Source organism: Trachemys scripta, chromosome 5, assembly GCF_013100865.1.
Source record: "Trachemys scripta elegans isolate TJP31775 chromosome 5, CAS_Tse_1.0, whole genome shotgun sequence".
NCBI classification, from domain to species: domain Eukaryota; kingdom Metazoa; phylum Chordata; order Testudines; family Emydidae; genus Trachemys; species Trachemys scripta.
This window is the reverse complement of record NC_048302.1, coordinates 106,527,253-106,548,191: the sequence shown is the minus strand read 5'-3', so window position 1 is coordinate 106,548,191 and position 20,939 is coordinate 106,527,253. Positions and strand designations below refer to the sequence as shown.

Here is a 20,939-nt window from a genome sequence, read left to right as displayed (position 1 = left end):
GATTGAATCTCTGGGGTGGGAGATTGGGAGGGAGGTACACAGCCAGAAAGGGGACACTCTTCGGGCACTTTTGTATTATAAACAATAATAAGAGAATGAAAGCTAGAGGAGGAGTTTAACAAATCTATATGTTTTTCAAAGCATGAATGTATGTTTGTATGTATATATGTTTTTCAAAGCAAAGTATGTTCAACAGTTAGCTGAGAAAGAACCTTTGTTGATTCTTCAAACTATTTAGCCCCTTCTTTCTAGCATAGGCAGAGATCTATTTAGTTGGCATCTGCCTTGAACTTCATATATCATTGTAACTGTTTTCTTCCCAGACTGACTGCTACTTAAGGGATAATAGGAGGGATGCTCTGTTTTACTAGACAATAATCTGGTTCCTGCTTGAATCAATTACAAGGCTGAAGGGAACCTGATTATTGCCAGAGAAAATGGGGCATCCCTCCTATTGTGCTTAATATACTAGAAGTGAAACAATAAAGTTTATTTTCGGATACAAAGTTAATTACATTGAAAAATCAGCTGCAATCAAGCTGATGAACACTGCTCTTAAACACCCAGAAGTATACCCATTTAGGCCTGTTATTTCCTATTTGTAGGAATTAGGGTCTCTATAAAGTTAGCCAATCAATTTCATCTTAATTGTTCCCTTATTATGGAAAGAAGTATAGAATGGGGCTAATACTTAGGTACCTATCTCACAGGAGTGTCATGAGGATTAACTAGTTAATGCTCTTACAACACTTTGAACATGTAAAGTACTATGTAAATGCTATTCATTATTAAGTAATGATTAGAATTAAGTAGAAGTTACCTAAAGAGGTACCGCAGATAGATTTCTCATCCATCTCACAATCATTTCCGCTCCCTTGGGGTGAATCCCAAGGGATGAGGAGACAGCTGGCACAGGAAGATAGCTTACACATACCTGCACTCGCTTCAGTAATTCTGGCCCTATGGCTATCTCTTTCTCCATCCCATAGGTAAAGAAAAGACTGAGGAGGATTGATCTAAAGTTTGTCTTCCAGCAATGCAATGTACAAGTGAGATATGCATACAATCCAGGAGAAGAGGTGGGGTGTGTTACAAAATGGAACAATTCACTATTGATTGTAATAAAGACTCTCCACCTTGCAGAGCTAGGCCCTAGATGATGTATCAGAATTCAATGTGACATAAACCTACTAGGGAAAAAATGGGCTAAATTCTGTCTAGCAATGCACAGACTCACCTGTCAGAAAACCTCTAGAGAGCAGGCGGAGCATGTGACAAAACCTGACCTTACTGCCTTCACTGGTCCTCTGTAATTGATGTGATTTAGTGGTGCATTGGGAAGTGAGTGCAGTATGCATGTTGAAACACATACAGATGTAAGACAGCTAGATTAAACAATGTTGGTACCTATAGAACCCCATGCAAATTACTACCTGTAGTGCCATTCTCAGGTGAAACATGGGATTATCAATGTTACAGGGTGTATGTATGTGTGCACGCGCCTGCTTTCATGAGGGGGTGAAGAGGAAGAAGGAGGGTTATGGCATTTCCATTCAGTACCTAGATTTTAAATCAAAGTATATGTATATAAAATTATGGATGTGGTAGGGGTTTGGTGGCTGAGGATTCACAGGAAGGAAACTGATGACAATGTAAAAGAATTTATCAGAAAAGCAGTCATTTGATAGAGACACAGTCTATCAGCAGCTCTGGGTTGTTTTCTTTGGCTGAGAGTCTCCACTTGCACCAAAACCTATATAATCTGGCCAGAAATTCCTGGGGAAATGAAAGAGACAGTATTACGTGCTCCTGCCACACTTCGTTACATCACAAGAGCAGGTCATCAGAGCTTTGAAATCTGAAGTTAATAAATTCTGTACACAATTACACTGTAGCTAGGCCTGGCAGTGGGGGCCATTTAGCTTAGAGAAAAGAAGGGGGGAAAGGGAGAAAACTAGGGTTACCATACGTCTGTTTTTTCCCAGACATGTCCGGCTTTTCGACAATCAAACCCCCGTCCGGGGGGAATTGCCAAAAAGCCGAACATGTCCGGGAAAAATACTGGAGGGGCACTTCCTCTCCCACGGCTGCTCTGCTCCTCCCCTGACTCAGACTCGGCTCTGTTTAAGAGCCAAGCTGCCCGAGCCAGCACTACCGGCTTTGGGCAGCCCCCATGCCTCCGGACCCCGAGCCGCCGGCCGGGCACTTCTCCTCCCCGGCTCCAGCTGCTTTGCTCCGGCGGTGCAGGGTCCGGAGGCAAGGGGACTGCCCGAAGCCGGTAGCGCTCGGGCAGCTCAGCTCTTAAACAGAGCCGAAGAGTCAGGGGAGGAGCAGAGCAGCTGGAGCCCGGGAGGGGAAGTGCCCGGCCGGGGGCGCAAGGTCCGGAGGCATAGGGGCTGCCCGAAGCCCGAGCGCTACCGGCTTCACGGTTTGCTGGGCAGCCTCCAGACTCTGCGCCCCTGGCTGGGTGCTTCCCCTCCCGGGCTCCAGCTGTGCTGGGGAAGCGCCAGCCGGGGGCGCAGGGTCTGGAGGCTGCCCGGCAAACCGTGAAGCCGGTAGCGCTCGGGCAGTCCTTTTCGCGTGGCTGGGGGGGAGGAGGGGGAGTTAGGGCGGGGACTTTGGGAAAGGGGAGGGGAAGGGGCGGAGTTGGGGCCGGGGGTGGGAAAGGGGCGGGGCCAGGGCCCGTGGAGTGTCCTCTTTTTTTTTATTTTTTAAATATGGTAACCCTAAGAAAACTCTCCCATCACAAGGGTGAGGGGTAATATTTCAAGGCCTTGTTTAAAGTAGCATGTTGTACTCAACACACCAGGGGCCAAATTCTCTCCCTGTGCAAAGGCAGAGTACATGGGTTGTAGTCAGGGAACTTCTACAATGGCTGGGAAGGAAGGACCCACCCAAGGCCATGGAACAATGTCAAGGCTCCAGGGAAGCTGCATTTTCTCCTTACAAAGCCCCACTGGTCATGACCTCCACCCTGCCATCAGCACGCTGCACATCAAGCCTGCACAGAGCAACAGTTTTATGCAGAACCATAGCCTGCTGTTCTGCCTGGCAGAACCCTCACAGTGCAGCTGACTCTGGTGCTATACATGCTGGGGTTGGTGGGGAAAGAGCAGGATGTTATGCAGATTATTTTTTTTTAAACATGATCTGCTTGCCTCGGAAAACAAATATTCTCATATACTTGTCTGAATTATTTAACTATATCCTCAAATTTTAGCCAGCATTTATCCTTTGGCTGCACTATGTTTCTGTAACATATATTCTTTATGTGAATTTTCAGACCTAACACATCAAGTGCTTTTTATGAATGCAAGTCTTTTGCTAGTCAGAAATATTAGTAATTAAATTCTCTCAAATACGCCAGTGTAAAGCAGAGGGAGAACACCCCAATTCTATCAGTGCTGGCGTTAATTATTTTAGGCAAGCTGTCATTTATGTTTTCTAAAGTGGATTTTGTTCTTGCAGTCAGGAACATTGCTTAGTGCAGAATTAATTAATCATTATAAATATAAAACCTGCAGTATCAGCTTCTGTGTTCAGTAAGGTTTCAAGAGGCAAGGTTGAAGGAGTCAATAGGCTGCTGTGGGGAATCATAGTTTTTTTTCATCTGATACAAGGACAATTAAGTTATGCACTTAATCTTTACAGGGTCACTTATTTCAAGTATCATTGCAAAAAACATTATTGATACCTTGTGGTAACTGACATTTTCTAGTATGCAGAGTTGTTAAAAAAATAATGCACATAAAACAAAATTGGTTGTGTCAATAGCTGAAAAGTTAGATTTACCAGAAACCTAGACATTATCTTTTTAAGCATCTTTATTGTCTTAACTCTTCAGTAGGGGTCCTTGATCTAGTCACAAAAAATTGTCCAAAGAAATACAAGCCCACAAAAATAAATAAATAAATTAAAGCCCAACCTTCACCATGGTGTGTTACATAGGAATTAAGAATTGGTGATGATAAACTGTGGAGATGGCAGTGCTAGAAAAGTCCAAGATAGGTTGACAGCTCAGTAAAATTGGAATTGAGATTATCTTGGGATTTCATTTCCATAATTGACAGAAATGGTGCTGGAATTGCCACACTCTCCCGCTGTTTTCCCCTAAAGAAACAATTGAGCCAAATTCTCTGTCAATGGGCACAGTTCCATTAACTGGGAGTGGCACTTATTTACATCAGCATTACTTGGCCCATTACTTTTCTCCAACTGGAATAAAGAATTGGATAGCTAACTACTAACCATTTCTACTGAAATGAATGCAATAGTCATGGTGCATGTCTTATTGTTCTGAGATTTAGATTTGCCAGTGCGTAATCTCCAAAAGCAATGTTTAGTCTGGAGCCATGGAGTGCCAAAGTTCTTCTGTACACATGAACCTCTGATTCCTGCTTCATGTATTTTGACCTCCTCTTCAAATTTTACTTTCTGTGTGTCAATGGCATCCTTTCAGTATATCCACTGTCCATGTTTGAAAGGTGTGGGTCTGCCTGGGCAGTCCATAGCATTAATTATACAAGCTTCCTCACTTTTATAGTTTATTGTAAAATATTATTTTATGATTTGTATCACTACAATTGTTCCTAATGGGATTTTAATTGATTTTGAATCCAATTAAAAAATCCCTATTTTTAAAGCACACCTCAGCTGCTGCCACTTTGAATCTGTGCCAAGCTGGCAGACTGTAACTCATCATGTCATCATTTAAATGTCTTGCTGCAGTGCTGGCTTTAGGGATTTGGAAGTGACCCACATTTAATGCATTCTCTTAACTGTTGTAATGGTATTTGAACTTACTGATGCTGAAATATTAAATACACCCACTGCAGACCTGGTTAGCAAACATTTTGTATATGATAATGATATTTCACTTTTGTCTCAGTACTTGAGTTGACAAATAGTCCCGATTTTGAGTGTGGTTTTTATTGGGTAATCATTGCTTTTCATTCTATATTCTTGGAGGTTGGCCTAACCACAAACCTATCTCCTCCAAGCAGTCCCAGACTTTGGGATGAGATTTCATACACCTTCCAATCTGGATCAAAGCCACAAATTGGCCTCTTTCTTAATAAATGAGCGTAACCAAACCCCTAAAATCCCCAAACTTTGTATCGTTTACAATATGAACCCAGACTTCTCAATTTGGGCCCCTGTGTTGTTTCATATAGTTTAGGCATGGGTGGTGGGAAGGACATATGCATAAACTGATTATCATGAAGGATTTGAGGTGATTAAATGTCCATACTTGATAGTAATAAGTCGTAACAAACAGTGGTTGCTTTATACATGTGTTAAACCTTTAAAACCATTGAGGTAAGTTCAGATATGCTTATCTGACCAAAAATATGTCTTTCCCCCAAACTGAAACAACAGTTGTATTTCAGCCCCTCTGTGTTTCCCAGAAGAAACTTTCTATTAACACCCCCCCCCCCACGCCCAATCCAAAAAATGTTAATTAAACAAATGCTGACTGGGTTTCAGGGGAAATTGCAGTAAACTGTAGGCCAAGGATATTAAAGCTTCCGGAGACTGGCTTCATGCAGTATTGTATAATCTCAGGAACGGCTTTAACCTACAGGCAATAGTTAACTGTAGCTGGTCTCAAATCCAGTCAATATTTTGTATTTACTATGTCACTCTGTCTGCTTATTTTACTGTGGGGGAAGAGGATATATATAGTACTACTGAAACCCCAAGATGTGCCTAAAGTGAGTGACCTTATTGCTGTAATCTTTGTCCTTCCTCATCCCATCCCCTTCATTCTATTTTACCTTCCCTTTCCACACTCAATATATTATGGGTACAAGGAGATTTTAAGATGTCTGGAGCACAGGTTTTCTATTTTTACTGTAAAAGCATCAGCACACTTTTGGCATCAGATATTACAGGGAAGGGAGCCACTTAAGTATGTATTTAATGGGCAGAATTTCAAACAACCCTTCTATTCTGTGCTCATAGTTCTGAGAGCAGGTCAGCCAGCAAGACCCAAATACTACATTTGCAAGTGCAAACAGGCATTTGGGAGTATGCAATAGGTAACCATGTACATAAGTGCAGCTATGACTATTTTAGCATGTGCTTGTGAGGATTTTCTTTTGAAAATTTTGCCCACTGTTCAAATGGTGGTCTTGCTGTAAACCTATGCAACTCCACTGCCCTACAGCTTCAACCTCTTATACCAAGCCTGAATATAGGCCAGTGCATCTCTTCTCTTCAAAATATGTATGTGTAACCCACTGACTGAAGAATAACTGCCAATGCAATTACTCATAATATTAGCACAGATTCAGTTATGGGGTTACTAATATGTCTAAATTAAAGAAAGCATACTGAGAAGGAAAAATTATATATATATATATATATATATATATTATGATATATTTGGATTTTTTTAAAATCAGAAGTTTTATAAATTGGTTCTATAGAGCCTGCACAAAATAGCATAAAATAAGTTTGTTAAATTATTATTCCAGTTAAGCTGGCTGATGGCAAACAATGGTACCCACCAACTTAACAGGTAGCTGAGGTAGCTGAAGCATTTAGACACCTGATGGCAATCTTTCCTTAAATCTGATGAAATATAATTTGTGCCTCCTACTATACAGGAATGTCTCAGGTATAACATAATACAATTTATTTTTGAATAGCATTCTTCAGACAAAGTATAACAAAATGTCTTATAATGAGAGAGAACGCTTCTCAGAGTCAGGTTCAGTGGTTCTCAAACAGGAGCAGATGAAAAAATGATGTAAATTGAAAGAGTAAAAAGAAAAAAGCTGAAATTTTAAAGCAATAAAGATGCAATTAAGCATTTTGCAGCCGAGCTAGAGCGAAAGGAGAATGAGAGACTGGTGCAATGGGAGGGAGGAAAAGGTGAGTGAGGTTTATACTATGTTAACTAATGCAATGTAAACTAATGCCATGCCTGGACTGTGTTACTTCCAAGACATAAACAGATGCTGTTTAGGCTTGATTTAGGGCTGAATGTCCACTGAGCTACACCACCATTATTGCTGTGCTAATATTATAATTAAATTAAATTTATTTTTGCAAAATGAATATGACTGTCTATGACACACATCTTACCCTTTCCTCTATATGCAGACCTCTCAAATGCACCAAATTTTGTGGCATACTCCACCTTGAAGGCTGAGAGGAAGGTGCATGAGAAGGGAAGTTGCACTGAGCTGGAAGCCAGGAGATCACGATCTCCTCAGTGCTGAGTGCTACTGACTGTCATTTATATTTCTGTGCAGTTTCCAGACTGTATTGCTGAGACTTCATAATCCTACCCTAAAAGGCAGTCAGTATTAGCCTCCCTTGCTTTACAAATAAGACAATGGAAAGGTTTCACAAGATCACTTCAGCCAGAGTTGGAAATAGAAACCATGTTTCTAATAGGGCAGACCCATAGTTATTTTTATAAAACTGGATAAGCCAGCTCCACCATATGCAGCTATAAGGTCCCGCCAGGGTTATCTTGAATCCTAGACCTTCAGATGCCCAGAACAAGACTTCTATTACTTGAGCTACAGAAGACATTGTTATCCCCCATGTTGACCAGTCACTAGAAGATAACTTAAACACTTTTAATTTTTATACAACAGTGAGAACACAACCTTTACAACAGGGGTTATAGTTAAAGACATTATGATCTGTCAGTTATGGCGTGATACACCACAAAATGCAAGCATTCCACACTTCAGCCACTTGTCACCTCTATTGATTGCTGGTATCAAACACAGGAAGACGTGAAAGTTGTAAGTCCACAGGGGCTGAAGGCCCTGACCCAGTGGAACTTCTGCAGTTCTGTTGCACGGCAGTCACAGTTTGACAGAAGTCTGCGCAGAAGGGAGCCACATATCTCGGCCCCAATAGGCTCTTAGTGCAGTTGCATGTAGTTGCTCTTTGGGGCTGTAATGGGGCTTCCCCTGTTGGATCCTTAAGCCCTTCCTTTACATGGAACAGGGATTGAATATCATTCTGTTGGAGGATTGGCTGTGGAGTAACTCATTCCTGTTCCATTGGTTTTGTGTCTGGGAGTGAGTAGCTGAACATTAATTCATCTTTCTGTGCCCCCTGAGACACACAGTTCAGTTGCTCAGAATAGGGACAGTATAGAGGGCATTATACTTGCACTGAGTGCCATTCTATAGCTAAAATATACATATTGTACGAATCCGTTTTCCTATGCAGATGGGCACTCACATTGCCTAGGAATGAACATCAGCATAACTTCAATTTCTAGCTGCACTTTCTCACAGTTTGCTTCAGTAATTCTGGTCACTGAGAATTAAACCCACTTTAGTTTTCAGAAGATGGTAGCAAAGGCTCTTGAACCAGGCCCTGGCACTGTCTCATAGGGAATGAAAATTCCCCATGACAGTGTGAAGAACTTCATTTCTTATTGTGAATGATTGATTATTGATCACAGATAGGATGCTTGGCACTGTACAGATCATGGAATCACCTTGTGCTGGAGGAGTTTCTCTAACTAGTGCATCATACTTGGTGTATGACCTGTGAAGTATTCAGGCAAAAATGCTGAATTCTAAAATGTCTCTTGGTTTTAACAAGAGATATTTTCCTTTGGATTGAAAGGAAAAGCTGAAATTTTGAAAACCTTAGAAAAGACACAAAGGTAAAGATTAATATAGAAAAAAGTGGAATATGGTTTTGAGTGTTTGACTGTTCTAGTTACTGTAACCTATCTGATTCTGATACTTTGTAACATGTTGTTGAGTCACAAAGTCCACATTTCCATGATAAACAAAGCATCTATTTTATAATCCGAATAAGATACAATTTTAAAATTATGTTGGAAATCTCTCTGTGAGTAGTTCTCACTTCTAGGACATACATCAAATATATCTTTTTTTTTTCATTCCAAGAAATTGCTTCTTGCTTCTGTCTTCTCAATGAAATAGCTACTTTGTTTTATATAAGCTAACCAAAATATGTGTTAGAAGTTTAATATAAACAAACTCAATATTAACCACTGTTTGTTTGTCCGGTCTCCTCCCCGTCCTCAACGAGACGTCTTACAGTCGATACAGATACCGATGTTAATATTGTTTTAACTACACTATGGTCAAATTTGACTTTCTTCTAAAAAATCAGGTTAGAAGATACAGAACTTTTAAAATTGGATTCATAATTAAAACTTGACTCTGATCAGTAGCTGCTGAAGTCTTCCACACCCACCCCAGAGTGTCTTGGCAATAGTCTTAAGCTCAGTCTTTCACTCGTGGTGGAGGCAAGGTGTTCCTGCAATAGTGACTTCCCTCTTCCATTGCATCCCCCCCTTACTGTTTGTTGTCTGGGGGTAGGGGGATCCAGGGTTTGGACAGGTCTATCTCCAGCCCCTAAGGAAGTGCTGACTGGCCTACTCTAGGGACTGTGTCACCTAACCCAACTGTAGTGATTAGCACTTTGATTGCTGGATAGTGGGGCCCCTACTGGAGTTTCTCCGTGGTATTGCTACCCTCTGTGGCTTCAGCAAAAGCCATGTCTGTACCACTTCCTGCCTCAAAGCCACCTCTCGTTCTCAGAACCTGCCTTTTTGCCATCTTTGGAGAGGGTCAGTAGCATATAGGACTCTGAACAGAGTGCTTGCCACCAGGCAAGGGCTCCAATCAGAAGCTGAGTGCCACTGCCTCTTTCTTCTGTTCCCTGTCTGGTTTGTGTCAGTGATGGAAGACTAAGGCTTTGGTCAGGCACATCTGGTGCAGTTCTCTTGTTGTTTATTTCCCAATCTGGATGATACCATTTGATTACCCCTAAACATAACTGGGGGCATTTGGGTAAAAAATCAAACTATCCTGTAAAAGAAACGCTAATGAGGTCTGGTCCATTCGGTTGTTTCTCCTTACTCACTAACTGATGCTGGCAGACAGCTCCCTCCCCTGTGGAGCTTTTGTCCACGAGTTCTGAAGCAGCTTTGGGCTGCTTTTTGCAGTGGTGAGCTCCCTCTCTCTTGGGCTTCAGGCCACAAGCCTTACGTAGGAAACAAATAAAACATTGCTAAGAGCATTATTTAATTGCAAATATCTGTTATGATGGGCCTGTGGATGAATGATCACTATATTAACATCCTCTTGGCAGGCAAGCTGAAGGGACATGTGTAGCTGACGCTCTCTCAGAGCTCTACTTCAATTTGACTTTTTTTTAAGTTTCTGTGTTGTTTTTCCCCCAAATGGCTTAATTTGTGTCAAGTTGAAATGCTGCGGTGAAGATTTTGAAACCAAAACTTATCTCCTCTAAGAAAAATATCTTTGCTCTGCCTTACTTGGAAGGATCAGATGGTAGCTGCACTGTTTCTGTAGTGTTTGATAGGGCTGGGAATCTGGTCTGTAACTATGAAAGAGAGACTATGGCAACAATATGGGATCTCTAGGTAAGAGACTTGAGTGTTCTGGTGCTCTTTAAGGACAAGACAAAAGCTTTTGACAGAAGTGGAGCTAAGCCCTTTGCTACAGCTATGAGGTCTTTTTTTTTTTTTTTTTTGGCTCATCCAGGATAATTTATTTTATTTAGATGTAAAATAATAGTCTCCTACCCAATTATATTATATTTAATTATATTAGGGCACCTAATTATACAATAAACACAATCAAATTACATTTAATTTAATTTCAGCAGCATTAAAATAATCTGTTCTGCAGGAACTCAGCCAGCCACCTACCCAGATCCACTTTCTAGGAAGGATACTCATAGCCCTGTCCCAAATCCTTTTTTGGGTGTCTTTTTCGGCATTGTCTGGAAGATCACCAAATTCGAGCTATTTCAGGCAGGGGAAGTAGGGTGTTTAGGGGAGCAGGCTCCAGAGGCTCAGAGCCCTCTCAAAGAATGCCCTACCAGCTATCCGCCTCTTGAATAACAAGAGGCTTCCAGCCCAAGTGTACCACTGCTGACTGCAGATGTGGCAGTGTGACACTGGGAGATAGGCAATTTCTCAGGTCAGCCACTTAGCATAAACCACTAATACAGAGCTGTTGAAGGTAAAGGCATGAAATCGATCCTCCAGGCAATATAAACTCTGGAGGAAATTGCAACTACATAGCGTATCAAAGAACGAGATTCCTGAGCACTGAAGATGCTTCAAAGCTGAAGCTGGAACCTAAACTCCTTCTAACTTTGGTACCGGTGAAGACATGGTTCTTGTAAGTTAGAGCTAATTGAAAACTCTGGAAACAGGCACATTTGGAGAAATTAGGTTGTAATTAATTAATTAGTTTGTATATAACTGTTACAGTTATAGTCAGGGCCAGTTCAACTGCTCAGGTCTTTCTTAAGTACTGTACTATAATTGCGAAATAAGAGGTAATTCTATCAATCATCCCTATTTATGTACAGTTAATTTGCAAATTTCAATTCTAATAGTTGAAATGAGTCAGTGGGGATTGTGTACATGAGTCAAGTGTACTGAGCATTAGATGTCTTCATTGGTGCACAAACAGAACACTGAATGGCTCCATCTCCTAAGGTCCTTAGGAGTAAGGCCTCATCTTCCTTCCAGCTGCAGTTTTGTCTCAGTGGGAGGGTCCCTTCAAATGCCGCTGAACTTCTCCAGTGGCATAGGTTTCAGCCTCTTGTCCACAGGAGGCATGTAGTAGTAGCAGTTCTGAGATTAATACCCTCCAGTTACCTCCCCTGTGAACCAGCAATAGCTGTTCTGATGCCTCAACCCTCTATCCAGCCTTTGCAGCCACTAGTTCTGCTCCAGCACTCCCTCTCTACTTCCAGAAGCTCCCCCCTGTATCAACACCCCTGGCTTGAAGTGATTTCCATCACATACAGGGGTTATAGTTTGGTTCAGTGGCTCTCAGCACCCCCTTATACAAATTGTTCCAGCCGCCTCCAGCACCTCCTTTATCTTTTCCTCCACCCCTTCTTGTCACCAAATCCTGCCTGCAACTTAGTCTTGCTGTCTCCAGCAGCTGCTTTCCCTCCTCAGCAGCTGTCCACTGGGTAGGTAGGAAATTTTGATGGGACCCTGCAATAGAGGAACCCAAAGAGCTGCCTGAAACCATACTATCCGTAAGAGCACATTGGCCAACTCCCCCAAGAACTTTGTTAATGCTAAATCTACTGTTTCCAGCTGGCTCAAGAAGGCAGTGGTTTCAGGTGAGATTTGTAACACACTGCACACTTTGATTCACAGGGAGAAATACATTATACGTTTTTGCTAATTGCTTTATTAAGCCTGTTTTATATTTTCATATTCCAATGTTTCTTTCAGGCTCAGTTGTTTATATATATATATAATGTATAACCACATTATACATATGGTTTTGCTTTGCTGTGTCTTCTCCCTCTAGCACTAGCACTAGCACTAACTCATTTGTGCACAATAAGCTGATCACAAAACAATCTGATTCACATTTGGACTGTTAACATTGCAGAGCATGGAGATGAAAGTCTATAAACGAAGTTGACCAAGTAGTCTTCATAAGGAAAACTTCATTGTTTGTAGGTCAGGAGTACAGGACCTGAGCTCTGCTGGGATAACATCATGCCATAGGTCACGCCCAAGGGCTGACGTTATCTCTCAGCAACACACACTCCTGGAGTGTCCTTTAATTATGTTTAATTACACGATGTTTTTCCAGCAGACACTGGGCTATTATACAGCTGCAAAACAAACTATAGTAACTTTCTTGTTTTTTATTTCTTGGTCTCTCAGCAGTCAAATGCTCACCTTTTATCTCCATTCACTCTCCACTTTTCTGGGCATGCCACTTTCTTTCCATTCTGCATTGTTTATCTATGTATTCCTCTACCTGTCTATGTAAGAAATTGTATCTACTATTTCTATATGAAGTTCTCCTCTGTGGGCAGTATAGCAAACTTATCTCAGCTGTGATGTCTACCAAAAACTTGACAGTGCTTAGGTAGCTGGTGTCCTGCTGATAGCTGCGTTTACCCAGATGATGTTCGTCTCATTGTCCCCTGGTGCTGCCTCTGTCTGTTATATCCACCTGTTATCACTAGTCTTATACTTAAATCATAAGTTCTTCAGGGCAGGAACCATCTCTTTGTTATATGTTTGTACAGTGACCAGTGCAATGAGGTTGATGTCTCTAGGTGCTGCCACAATATAAATAAATTTAAAAGTAGCAGCATTTTTTTTAAATGTACTCACCTCTTTTCATTTACTTTGATAATAGTAGTTTAATATTCTAAAACTCACACTCACACTGTCAAGTAGGTTAATACCAAGATTTAGGTCATGTTAAAATGCACATGTATGGTGGTAGCTGTTTGTTTTCAGGCCTTTTAAAAATCTGATTTTAAATAGTATTTAGGACACCCACCCACAAGCCAAAATTGGGATGATGCTTAAGTATTATTTAGGCAAGACTCCTATTGGTTGAAGAGGAATTTGCCAGAGTAAAGACCTCAGGACTTGAGTCACAGTTTTGTTAGTATTTCTGTGTGTTAAAGTCAGACAGTCAAGATGACATTAGGGACTGAGACCTACATGAAAAAAAAAATTGGGCCCCCCCAAAACGGAAGTACCAAAATTAAAAACCACTTTTTAAAATCTGGGCTATGCTGTCCTAACTATGTGAAATGCAAAAATTAAACAGAGAGCACAAATTACAATCTGTAATGTTTGTATTGAATTTGCTAATTTGGGGAAAGGGATTGTCTTTTCCCATTTGATTTGGCAGCTCTCAGTGAAATTTGGGCACTTCCATAACATGAATGATAAATACAGGATCTGTTCTTGCACCCGATATTCATATGGCCAGGATCCTTACCTAACATTCAAGATAAGATATTTGATTCTATATTAGATTTTCTTTATGTTTGAATATCTACAGGAGACTAGTTTTGTGCAACAGACTGTAGACTGTTGAGGGAAATAATGAATTAATTGAAAAGAACCTGCTTAGAAGGAATATGGACTGTGTTGTGCTATCACTGTGAAGGGCTATTCGTTATGTGCTTAAGAACAGCTGCAGAATATTCAGTTGGGAACACTCACTAAGCCCAGAATATTTTAAAAAACCCAGAAAAATAAATTCAAATTGTGAGTGTCTTTGATTTGTTTTTAAACATGTGTTAGATACCTGTCCACACAAAGTTACGTTCTTAGAAAGAAAATACTTCTCTTCCTCCACCCATCCCCCACAACCCTTCATAATATTTCCATTAGCACAATGAATGCCTATTATTAAAATCTGTTTCTCTACATAACATGCACAATGTTGGGCTTTCATGAACACTTGAAAGATGCTGTGCAACCTACTTACCTGTAAAATCTTTTCCTTGTAATAATAGATCTAAATGTCCTGATTCATAAAATCATTTTATTGAAAATAAGAAATAAAAATGTTTAAACAGATAAGAGGAAAATGAGTGAGATATTAAAAAAAAAGGTTGAGCTATTAAACAGTTTCTTTTCATATCATATTTTGTGGGTGGGCAAGTTTTTCATTTTTGTTATTTTAAAGTTTCTATGTTTTAGGGAAGGAAAAAAGAGAATATTAGAAACACTTTCTAGCAAAGTTTTTAGATGAATTTTAACTAATATCAAAATTACATGTACTGCTGGATTTAACTAGATTTCTTATCCTTCCTGCTCAAAACAAGAGAAGAATAAAAAGGCTGCAATATGTCATAGAATTTCCAGTTTATCATCCATCCATTGCAAAAGAAGCTCCATCTACTTAGTTCATCCAAGGGAGTCACCTCTTTACCTTCTGTCACTTACTACAAGTACCTACACAGGGAAGAGATTTCTGACAGGTACTTAAGGCCAGATTCTTAAAGGTATTTAGATACCTAGCTCCCACTGAAATCACCTATTAGTGCTTAAATTGTCTGAATTCAGAAGAGTTAATTGGAAACAACTGGTGCTCAAGCACTTCACAGAATAAGCCAGTTAGGGATCTTAGAGTCATTTTAATGCTGTCATTGGAAACACAGAAATATTGCCCTGCTTGCCCCCAATACAAATCTGAAAAACTGAGGTATAAAGTGCTGCTTTGGGTCTTCTGCTATATTGTCGCTGCAGAGCCACATCTCCCCGCATCAGATTTTTCACCTGCCCTAGATATGGCTGATAGATTTTTCCTTCCTCATGTGTAATCTCGGGTCTCTGGTTATGTCTGTCACGGCTGTATCCCCACTTTGAACTTTAGGGTACAAATGTAGGGGCCTGCATGAAAACTTCTAAGCTTAACTACCAGTTTAGCTCTGGTCCGCTGCCACCATCCCAAGGCTAATTTCCTTCCCTGGGTAGCCTTGAGAGACCTTCACCAATTCCCTGGTGAATACAGATCCAAACCTCTTGGATCTTAAAACAAGAAGAAATTAACCATTCCCCACCTTCCTCCCACCAACTCCTGGTGAATACAGTTCCAACCCTCCTGGGATCTTAAAACAAGGAGAAATTAACCATCCCCCCTTCTTTCTCCCACCAACTCCTGGTGAATACAGATCCAACCCCCTTGGATCTAAAACAAGGAGAAATTAACCATCCCCCCTTCTTTCTCCCACCAAATCCTGGTGAATACAGATCCAACCCCCTTGGATCTAAAACAAGGAGAAATTAACCATCCCCCCTTCTTTCTCCCACCAAATCCTGGTGAATACAGATCCAACCCCCTTGGATCTAAAACAAGGAGAAATTAACCATCCCCCCTTCTTTCTCCCACCAACTCCTGGTGAATACAGATCCAACCCCCTTGGATCTAAAACAAGGAAAAAAATCAATCAGGTTCTTAAAACGAAGGTTTTTAATTTAAAGAAAAAGGTAACAATCATCTCTGTAAAATCAGTATGGAAAATAACTTTACAGGGTAATCAAACTTAAAGAGCTCAGAGGACTCCCCTCTAGTCTTAGGTTCAAAGTACAGCAAACAAAGATAAACACTCTAGTAAAAGGTACATTTACAAGTTGAGAAAACAAAGTAAAACTAAGACGCCTTGCCTGGCTATTTACTTACAAGTTTGAAATAGGAGAGACTTGTTTAGAAAGATGTGGAGAACCTGGATTGATGTCTGGTCCTTCTCAGCCCCAAGAGCGAACGAACTCCCAAACAAAGAGCACAAACAAAAGCCTCCCCCCCTCCATTGGTCCTTTGGGTCAGATGCTAGCCAGGTTACCTGAGCTTCTTAACCCTTTACAGGGAAAAGGATTTTGGAGTCTCTGGCCAGGAGGGATTTTATAGTACTGTACACAGGACAGCTGTTACCCTTCCCTTTATAGTTATGACAATGTCTGTCAGTGCTCCCAGTATGTGTTACACCATTAGTTTAGTTTGTGGATAAAAAGACTTGCCATTTTCCACTTGTGAAAGGATTTCAATGTAATGGTGTCTTGTAGCCTCATCTACTCTCTGACGTTGTGTGGGTTTTCTTTGACAGCCTTGGCTTTCTGAGTGGCTATTCCTTGGCCATGGCCCTCAAGTGAGTTTTCTCACACACGGGTGATATACCTTCTTATATTTTGCATGAGTTATGTGGACTAGCAATAAAAATCATAAGCCATGTAGAGAATACTTTGTTTATCCAGTTGGCAGCCCTAACTACCACTCTGCTGTGCTTGGGCATAACAGAGAGGGACAGCCACACGGAGCCAGTTGTACCGCCTTGACTCAGGGCTACTCAGCCCCAGAGCAAGTTAGGGTTTCCTCAGGGGCTTTTTGATTGTGGAGGATTATGTATAACAAAGCTCTGCTATGCCACACAAACCACCCTACAGAGCCACCCATGACCCAGCTGGAACATCCCTGGGATGGCCCTTACACTGGGATGGGCTCTGGCAGAGGGGGCGGCAGAATCATCTCTGGCACTTGTACGCCAGTGGAGAATTTCCCTACACATTGCAAATTTTCCATTGTCTGCTGGAGAATCCAGCCTTGAGCATGGTACCTTTGATGCACCTGATATCCAGAAGCAGGGATCAGAAGGGCCCTCTGAAACCTGAGAATGCCAGAAGCAGGAATCAAAAAGATTCTTTGAGAGTGTCCCATAGCAGAGCAATATGTTAACCTTCTGATACCAAGCCAACCAAGAAACCTGATCAAAGGATTCCCCCCACATCTACTCCTGTTAAATGACTTGTAAATATGCAAATTGTAAAGGTTATGCTTATTTTACAAATAACATGCCACATAATATGCCAGAGAGGATCATATGTCCTTTTCTAAATGCAGGAGAGAAGATGTATCATGGATTAGTGCTAAAGCCAAAAGCACAGCATCCCTCTTTAAGAACAAGTTAATTAGCTTGGTTATTTCTGAAAACTCATCTGTCATGTAAAAATGTACAATGACATGAAAAGAACCTTCTAGAGAAGATTTGTCTTGCTACAGACCTTTTAGACTCAAAGATGTAACTGAAAAATATATTTCAGGTTAGATAAAAGATAAATCCTGAACACCATTCTTCATAAATTATTTTCATGTGTTACTCACTCAGTTGGTGCATACAGAAAGATCCTTTTATGAAGAGGCAACTCTTATCAGCTATAGTATTTATAACTGCCTATTGATGACATACGGTTTTCTATAATGACAGTGCTAAAATTGGCTTTTACTTCCTTAAACCATCATTGTATTGAACCATGTAACCAGAAAATCACAATGCAGCGATCTTTCTATGCTAATGCTTCTATGAGAGCTTAATGACTTGTCTGTTCATCTTGGAGATAATAAACTTCGCAATGAAAGCAATAGCTGTCTGGGTGACTTTGCATAAATCATTATTTGTAAAAGTGAAGGAAAACCTATACATAGAAGCTAAAGCGATGTGATTGCTCACCTCTTAAGGCATTAACTCCGATAATTGCTTTTAAAGCATCAGTAAAGCAGTGAATAAACAGATACAAAGCAAAAAATAAATATTATCTCCAAGTGTAATCAACATGATCTCCTACATGGGCAGTAAAATTATTAAATAGTATACCTCAGAATGATTGACCTTTTCTATGCAGAACCATGCTGTGCACTTGAAAATACTGTAGCTAGTTAGAGGATTTGAGAATATAAAACTTATGGAAGAAGCAAATGGAGTTTAGCAATTCAATAGCTGAAAACCAAGGTACTTGTTAAAGTTTATTGTTATATTAAAATGTGAAAGATCTGGGATATTTTAAATTGAGTAGCGCCAAACATGGTAGGATACATGTTTTGTGATTTACAAACTGTCTGTAGAAAATAATGTTTAGGATATCTCCCAGAGAAAACATATCTGTAATAAATTGAACAAATAATATAGAAAGAGCAGCTACTCTGGCCGTAAGAAAACCTGATCCTTAAGGAAAATAGTTCTGGTGTGTATGAGTTGTGAGTGCTTGGACACCCATTCAGCCTACATTGTCTGGGTATACTGCAAGAAGGACAGGATACATTATGGATTTTAATCAGGCCGCAACTTTATTATATAGATGTCTGGGACTACCCAGCAGATAAAGTGTACAGTGCAGGCAAATCCATGCTTATTTAAATCGATTTTCCGGGGCTTTCACCAGCCCCCCTTTGTTTCCATCCAGGTCCCCCAGCTGACCCATGCCTTGGACCTTACCATCCACCAGCCTCATGAGAGGGTTTAGGAGAATTATGAGAATGGAGGGGGTTGGCTCCCTGACATGCCAGTCATAGGAGTCCCCGAACCCCCTCCCCCGTTCTGTTCCTTTATCACGGACCTCCTTTTAAGTCCTTTACCAGGCCATTTATCTGGTACTGGCTGCCCTCCCTATGGAGTCCCTGCATTGAACATCCGCCACAAGGAGGCGCCAGCCATTTGCTGACACCCATTCAGCCTACATTTTGAACAGCAGAATAGATAAAATTAGTTGGCAACTAATTAGTGGGTTGGATCACAGAAACCTCCCTGGGAGCTGCCAACTGATGTGCCAAGACTACCCCTGCTCCTATTTTCCCTGCCAGCTCAGGACTCCAGAACCCTGTCTTGCTGAGCCAGACACTCCCGTCTGCTCCAACACAGACCCAGGGTCTGAATTACTTGCCCCAAAGCTGCAGGTTTACCTGAAAACAGCTCACAGAAATGTGCTTGTCTTTAGCACTCAGATGCCCAACTCCCAATGGGGTCTAAACCCAAATAAATCCATTTTACCCTGTATAAAGCGCATACAGGGTAAACTCATAAATTGTTCACCCTCTATAACACTGATAGAGAGGTATGCACAGTTGTTTGCTCCCCCAGTATTAATACATACTCTGAGTTAATTAATAAGGAAAAAAGTGATTTTATTAAATACAGAAAGTAGGATTTAAGTGGTTCCAAGTAGTAACAGACAGAACAAAGTAAGTCACCAAGCAAAATAAAATAAAATGCGCAAATCTATGTCTAATCAAACACTGAATACAGATAAGATCCTCAACAGTTCCAGAATGCTCCCTTTTACAGGCTAATCTCCTTTTAGCCTGGGTCCAGCAATCACTCACACCCCCTATAGTTACTGTCCTTTGTTCCAGTTTCCTTCCAGTATTCTGTGGGGGTGGAGAGGCTCCTTCTTTAGCCAGCTGAAGACCAAATGGAGGGGTCTCCCATGGGTTTAAATAGACTTTCTCTTGTGGGTGGAGACCCTCCTCCTCACTCCTATGCAAAGTCCAGCTCCAAGATGGAGTTCTGGAGTCACCTGGGCAAGTCACATGTCGCTGCATGACTCAGTCTTTACAGGCCGAAGCCATTGCCGACATGATATCTTGTATGTCTTCAGGAAGACTTCTTATGTGGATTGGAGCATTCACAGCTGTCACAGCAACTTTATAGTCAAACCTAGGAATATAGAGTAAAGGGCTCAACACATCTCCTTGTGCTATTGGTTGGTTTAGTTTCTCATTCCTTTAGCTGAGAAATGAGACCCCTGTGCTTGCCCCTATTTATTTTTACTCTTTAAAAGGGCTGGGGGATAGAGGGTGGAGAGCTGATGGATTCATCTAATTGTGCACATGGAAAGCCCCTGTAACCGCATGTGCTTATTACTGTTGCTCTAGTTCTTCTTTCTTTCCTGTTGTCTGTTATTCTTTTTGTTGTATCTTATCTTTAGTTAGACTGTAAGTTCTTTAGGTCAAGGGCCATATCTTTATAGATAAAAAATAATATAGACTGACTCTGCAGCCCAATCTACAGAAGAAGAAAAGTAAAAAGCAGCATAGGATAGGAAGAAGAGAGAAAGAAGTGAAAAATCATAGGAAGGGGAAATGGACACATTCACTTTGCAACCTTGTTAGATTATTATGGGACAGAAACCTTAAATATAGAACCTGAAAAATATTATGTATGATTAGAGCTGGTCAGAATATTTTTCTTAACCTGAATAATTTCAACAAAACAAAACAAAATTGTTTTCAATTAAATTTTGGGTGCAAAATTGAAAGTTGAAAAATTTCAGGTGAAAACTTTTGATTGAAAACTAAACATTTAAATTCAGGAATGTCAACCAAGGTGCCTTCTGGGAATGGTATTTCACCTGCTGCATGTCTCCATTCTTCACTGTGAGCTGGATTACATGTCCCAGGGTTTCCTCTCTTGCCACTATGGTTCCTCTCTTGCAGAACCACCAGGATGCATTAGGAAGGACAGAGCAGGGGCAACTGGTCCATACAGGAAAATGAGGGCATGAAATACAACTTGCATCAGGCACCATAATGGTATTTCTGAATCAGATTTTTTGGGGAGGAGGGGAGAGTTGGGTGTTTTCTGATGAAAAGTCAATTTTTTCTAAATTTTCTGTGGAAAGCAGAACCTTTTGGATCAGCTGATGCTGGGGAGTAACTAGCCTGCCAGCAGGGAGATCCATCCCACCTGAGGCATTTGCAATACTAACTAGCAGAGCATCTTCGCTGCTCTTTAACTGCTTCTCTGCACCGGACCGCTTGTGAATTTTAAATAGTCTAACTTGTTCGCCCCAACTTTCCATACAAAGTCTCACAAAAGTACCTAGGGCCATT

General features: G+C 40.9%; 1 protein-coding gene across 1 annotated transcript in view; it reads left to right on the top strand.

Moving 5' to 3' along the window:
• Window positions 1-20,631, top strand: part of LOC117877571 (cytosolic beta-glucosidase-like) — a 143,419-nt gene extending 122,788 nt beyond the window's left edge. The window contains exon 7 of the mRNA XM_034770694.1: window positions 20,544-20,631. Within this exon, the coding sequence (XP_034626585.1) occupies window positions 20,544-20,611 (68 nt within the window). The 3' untranslated portion in view covers window positions 20,612-20,631. The remainder of the gene's footprint in view (window positions 1-20,543) is intronic.
• Window positions 20,632-20,939: the final 308 nt, after the last annotated feature.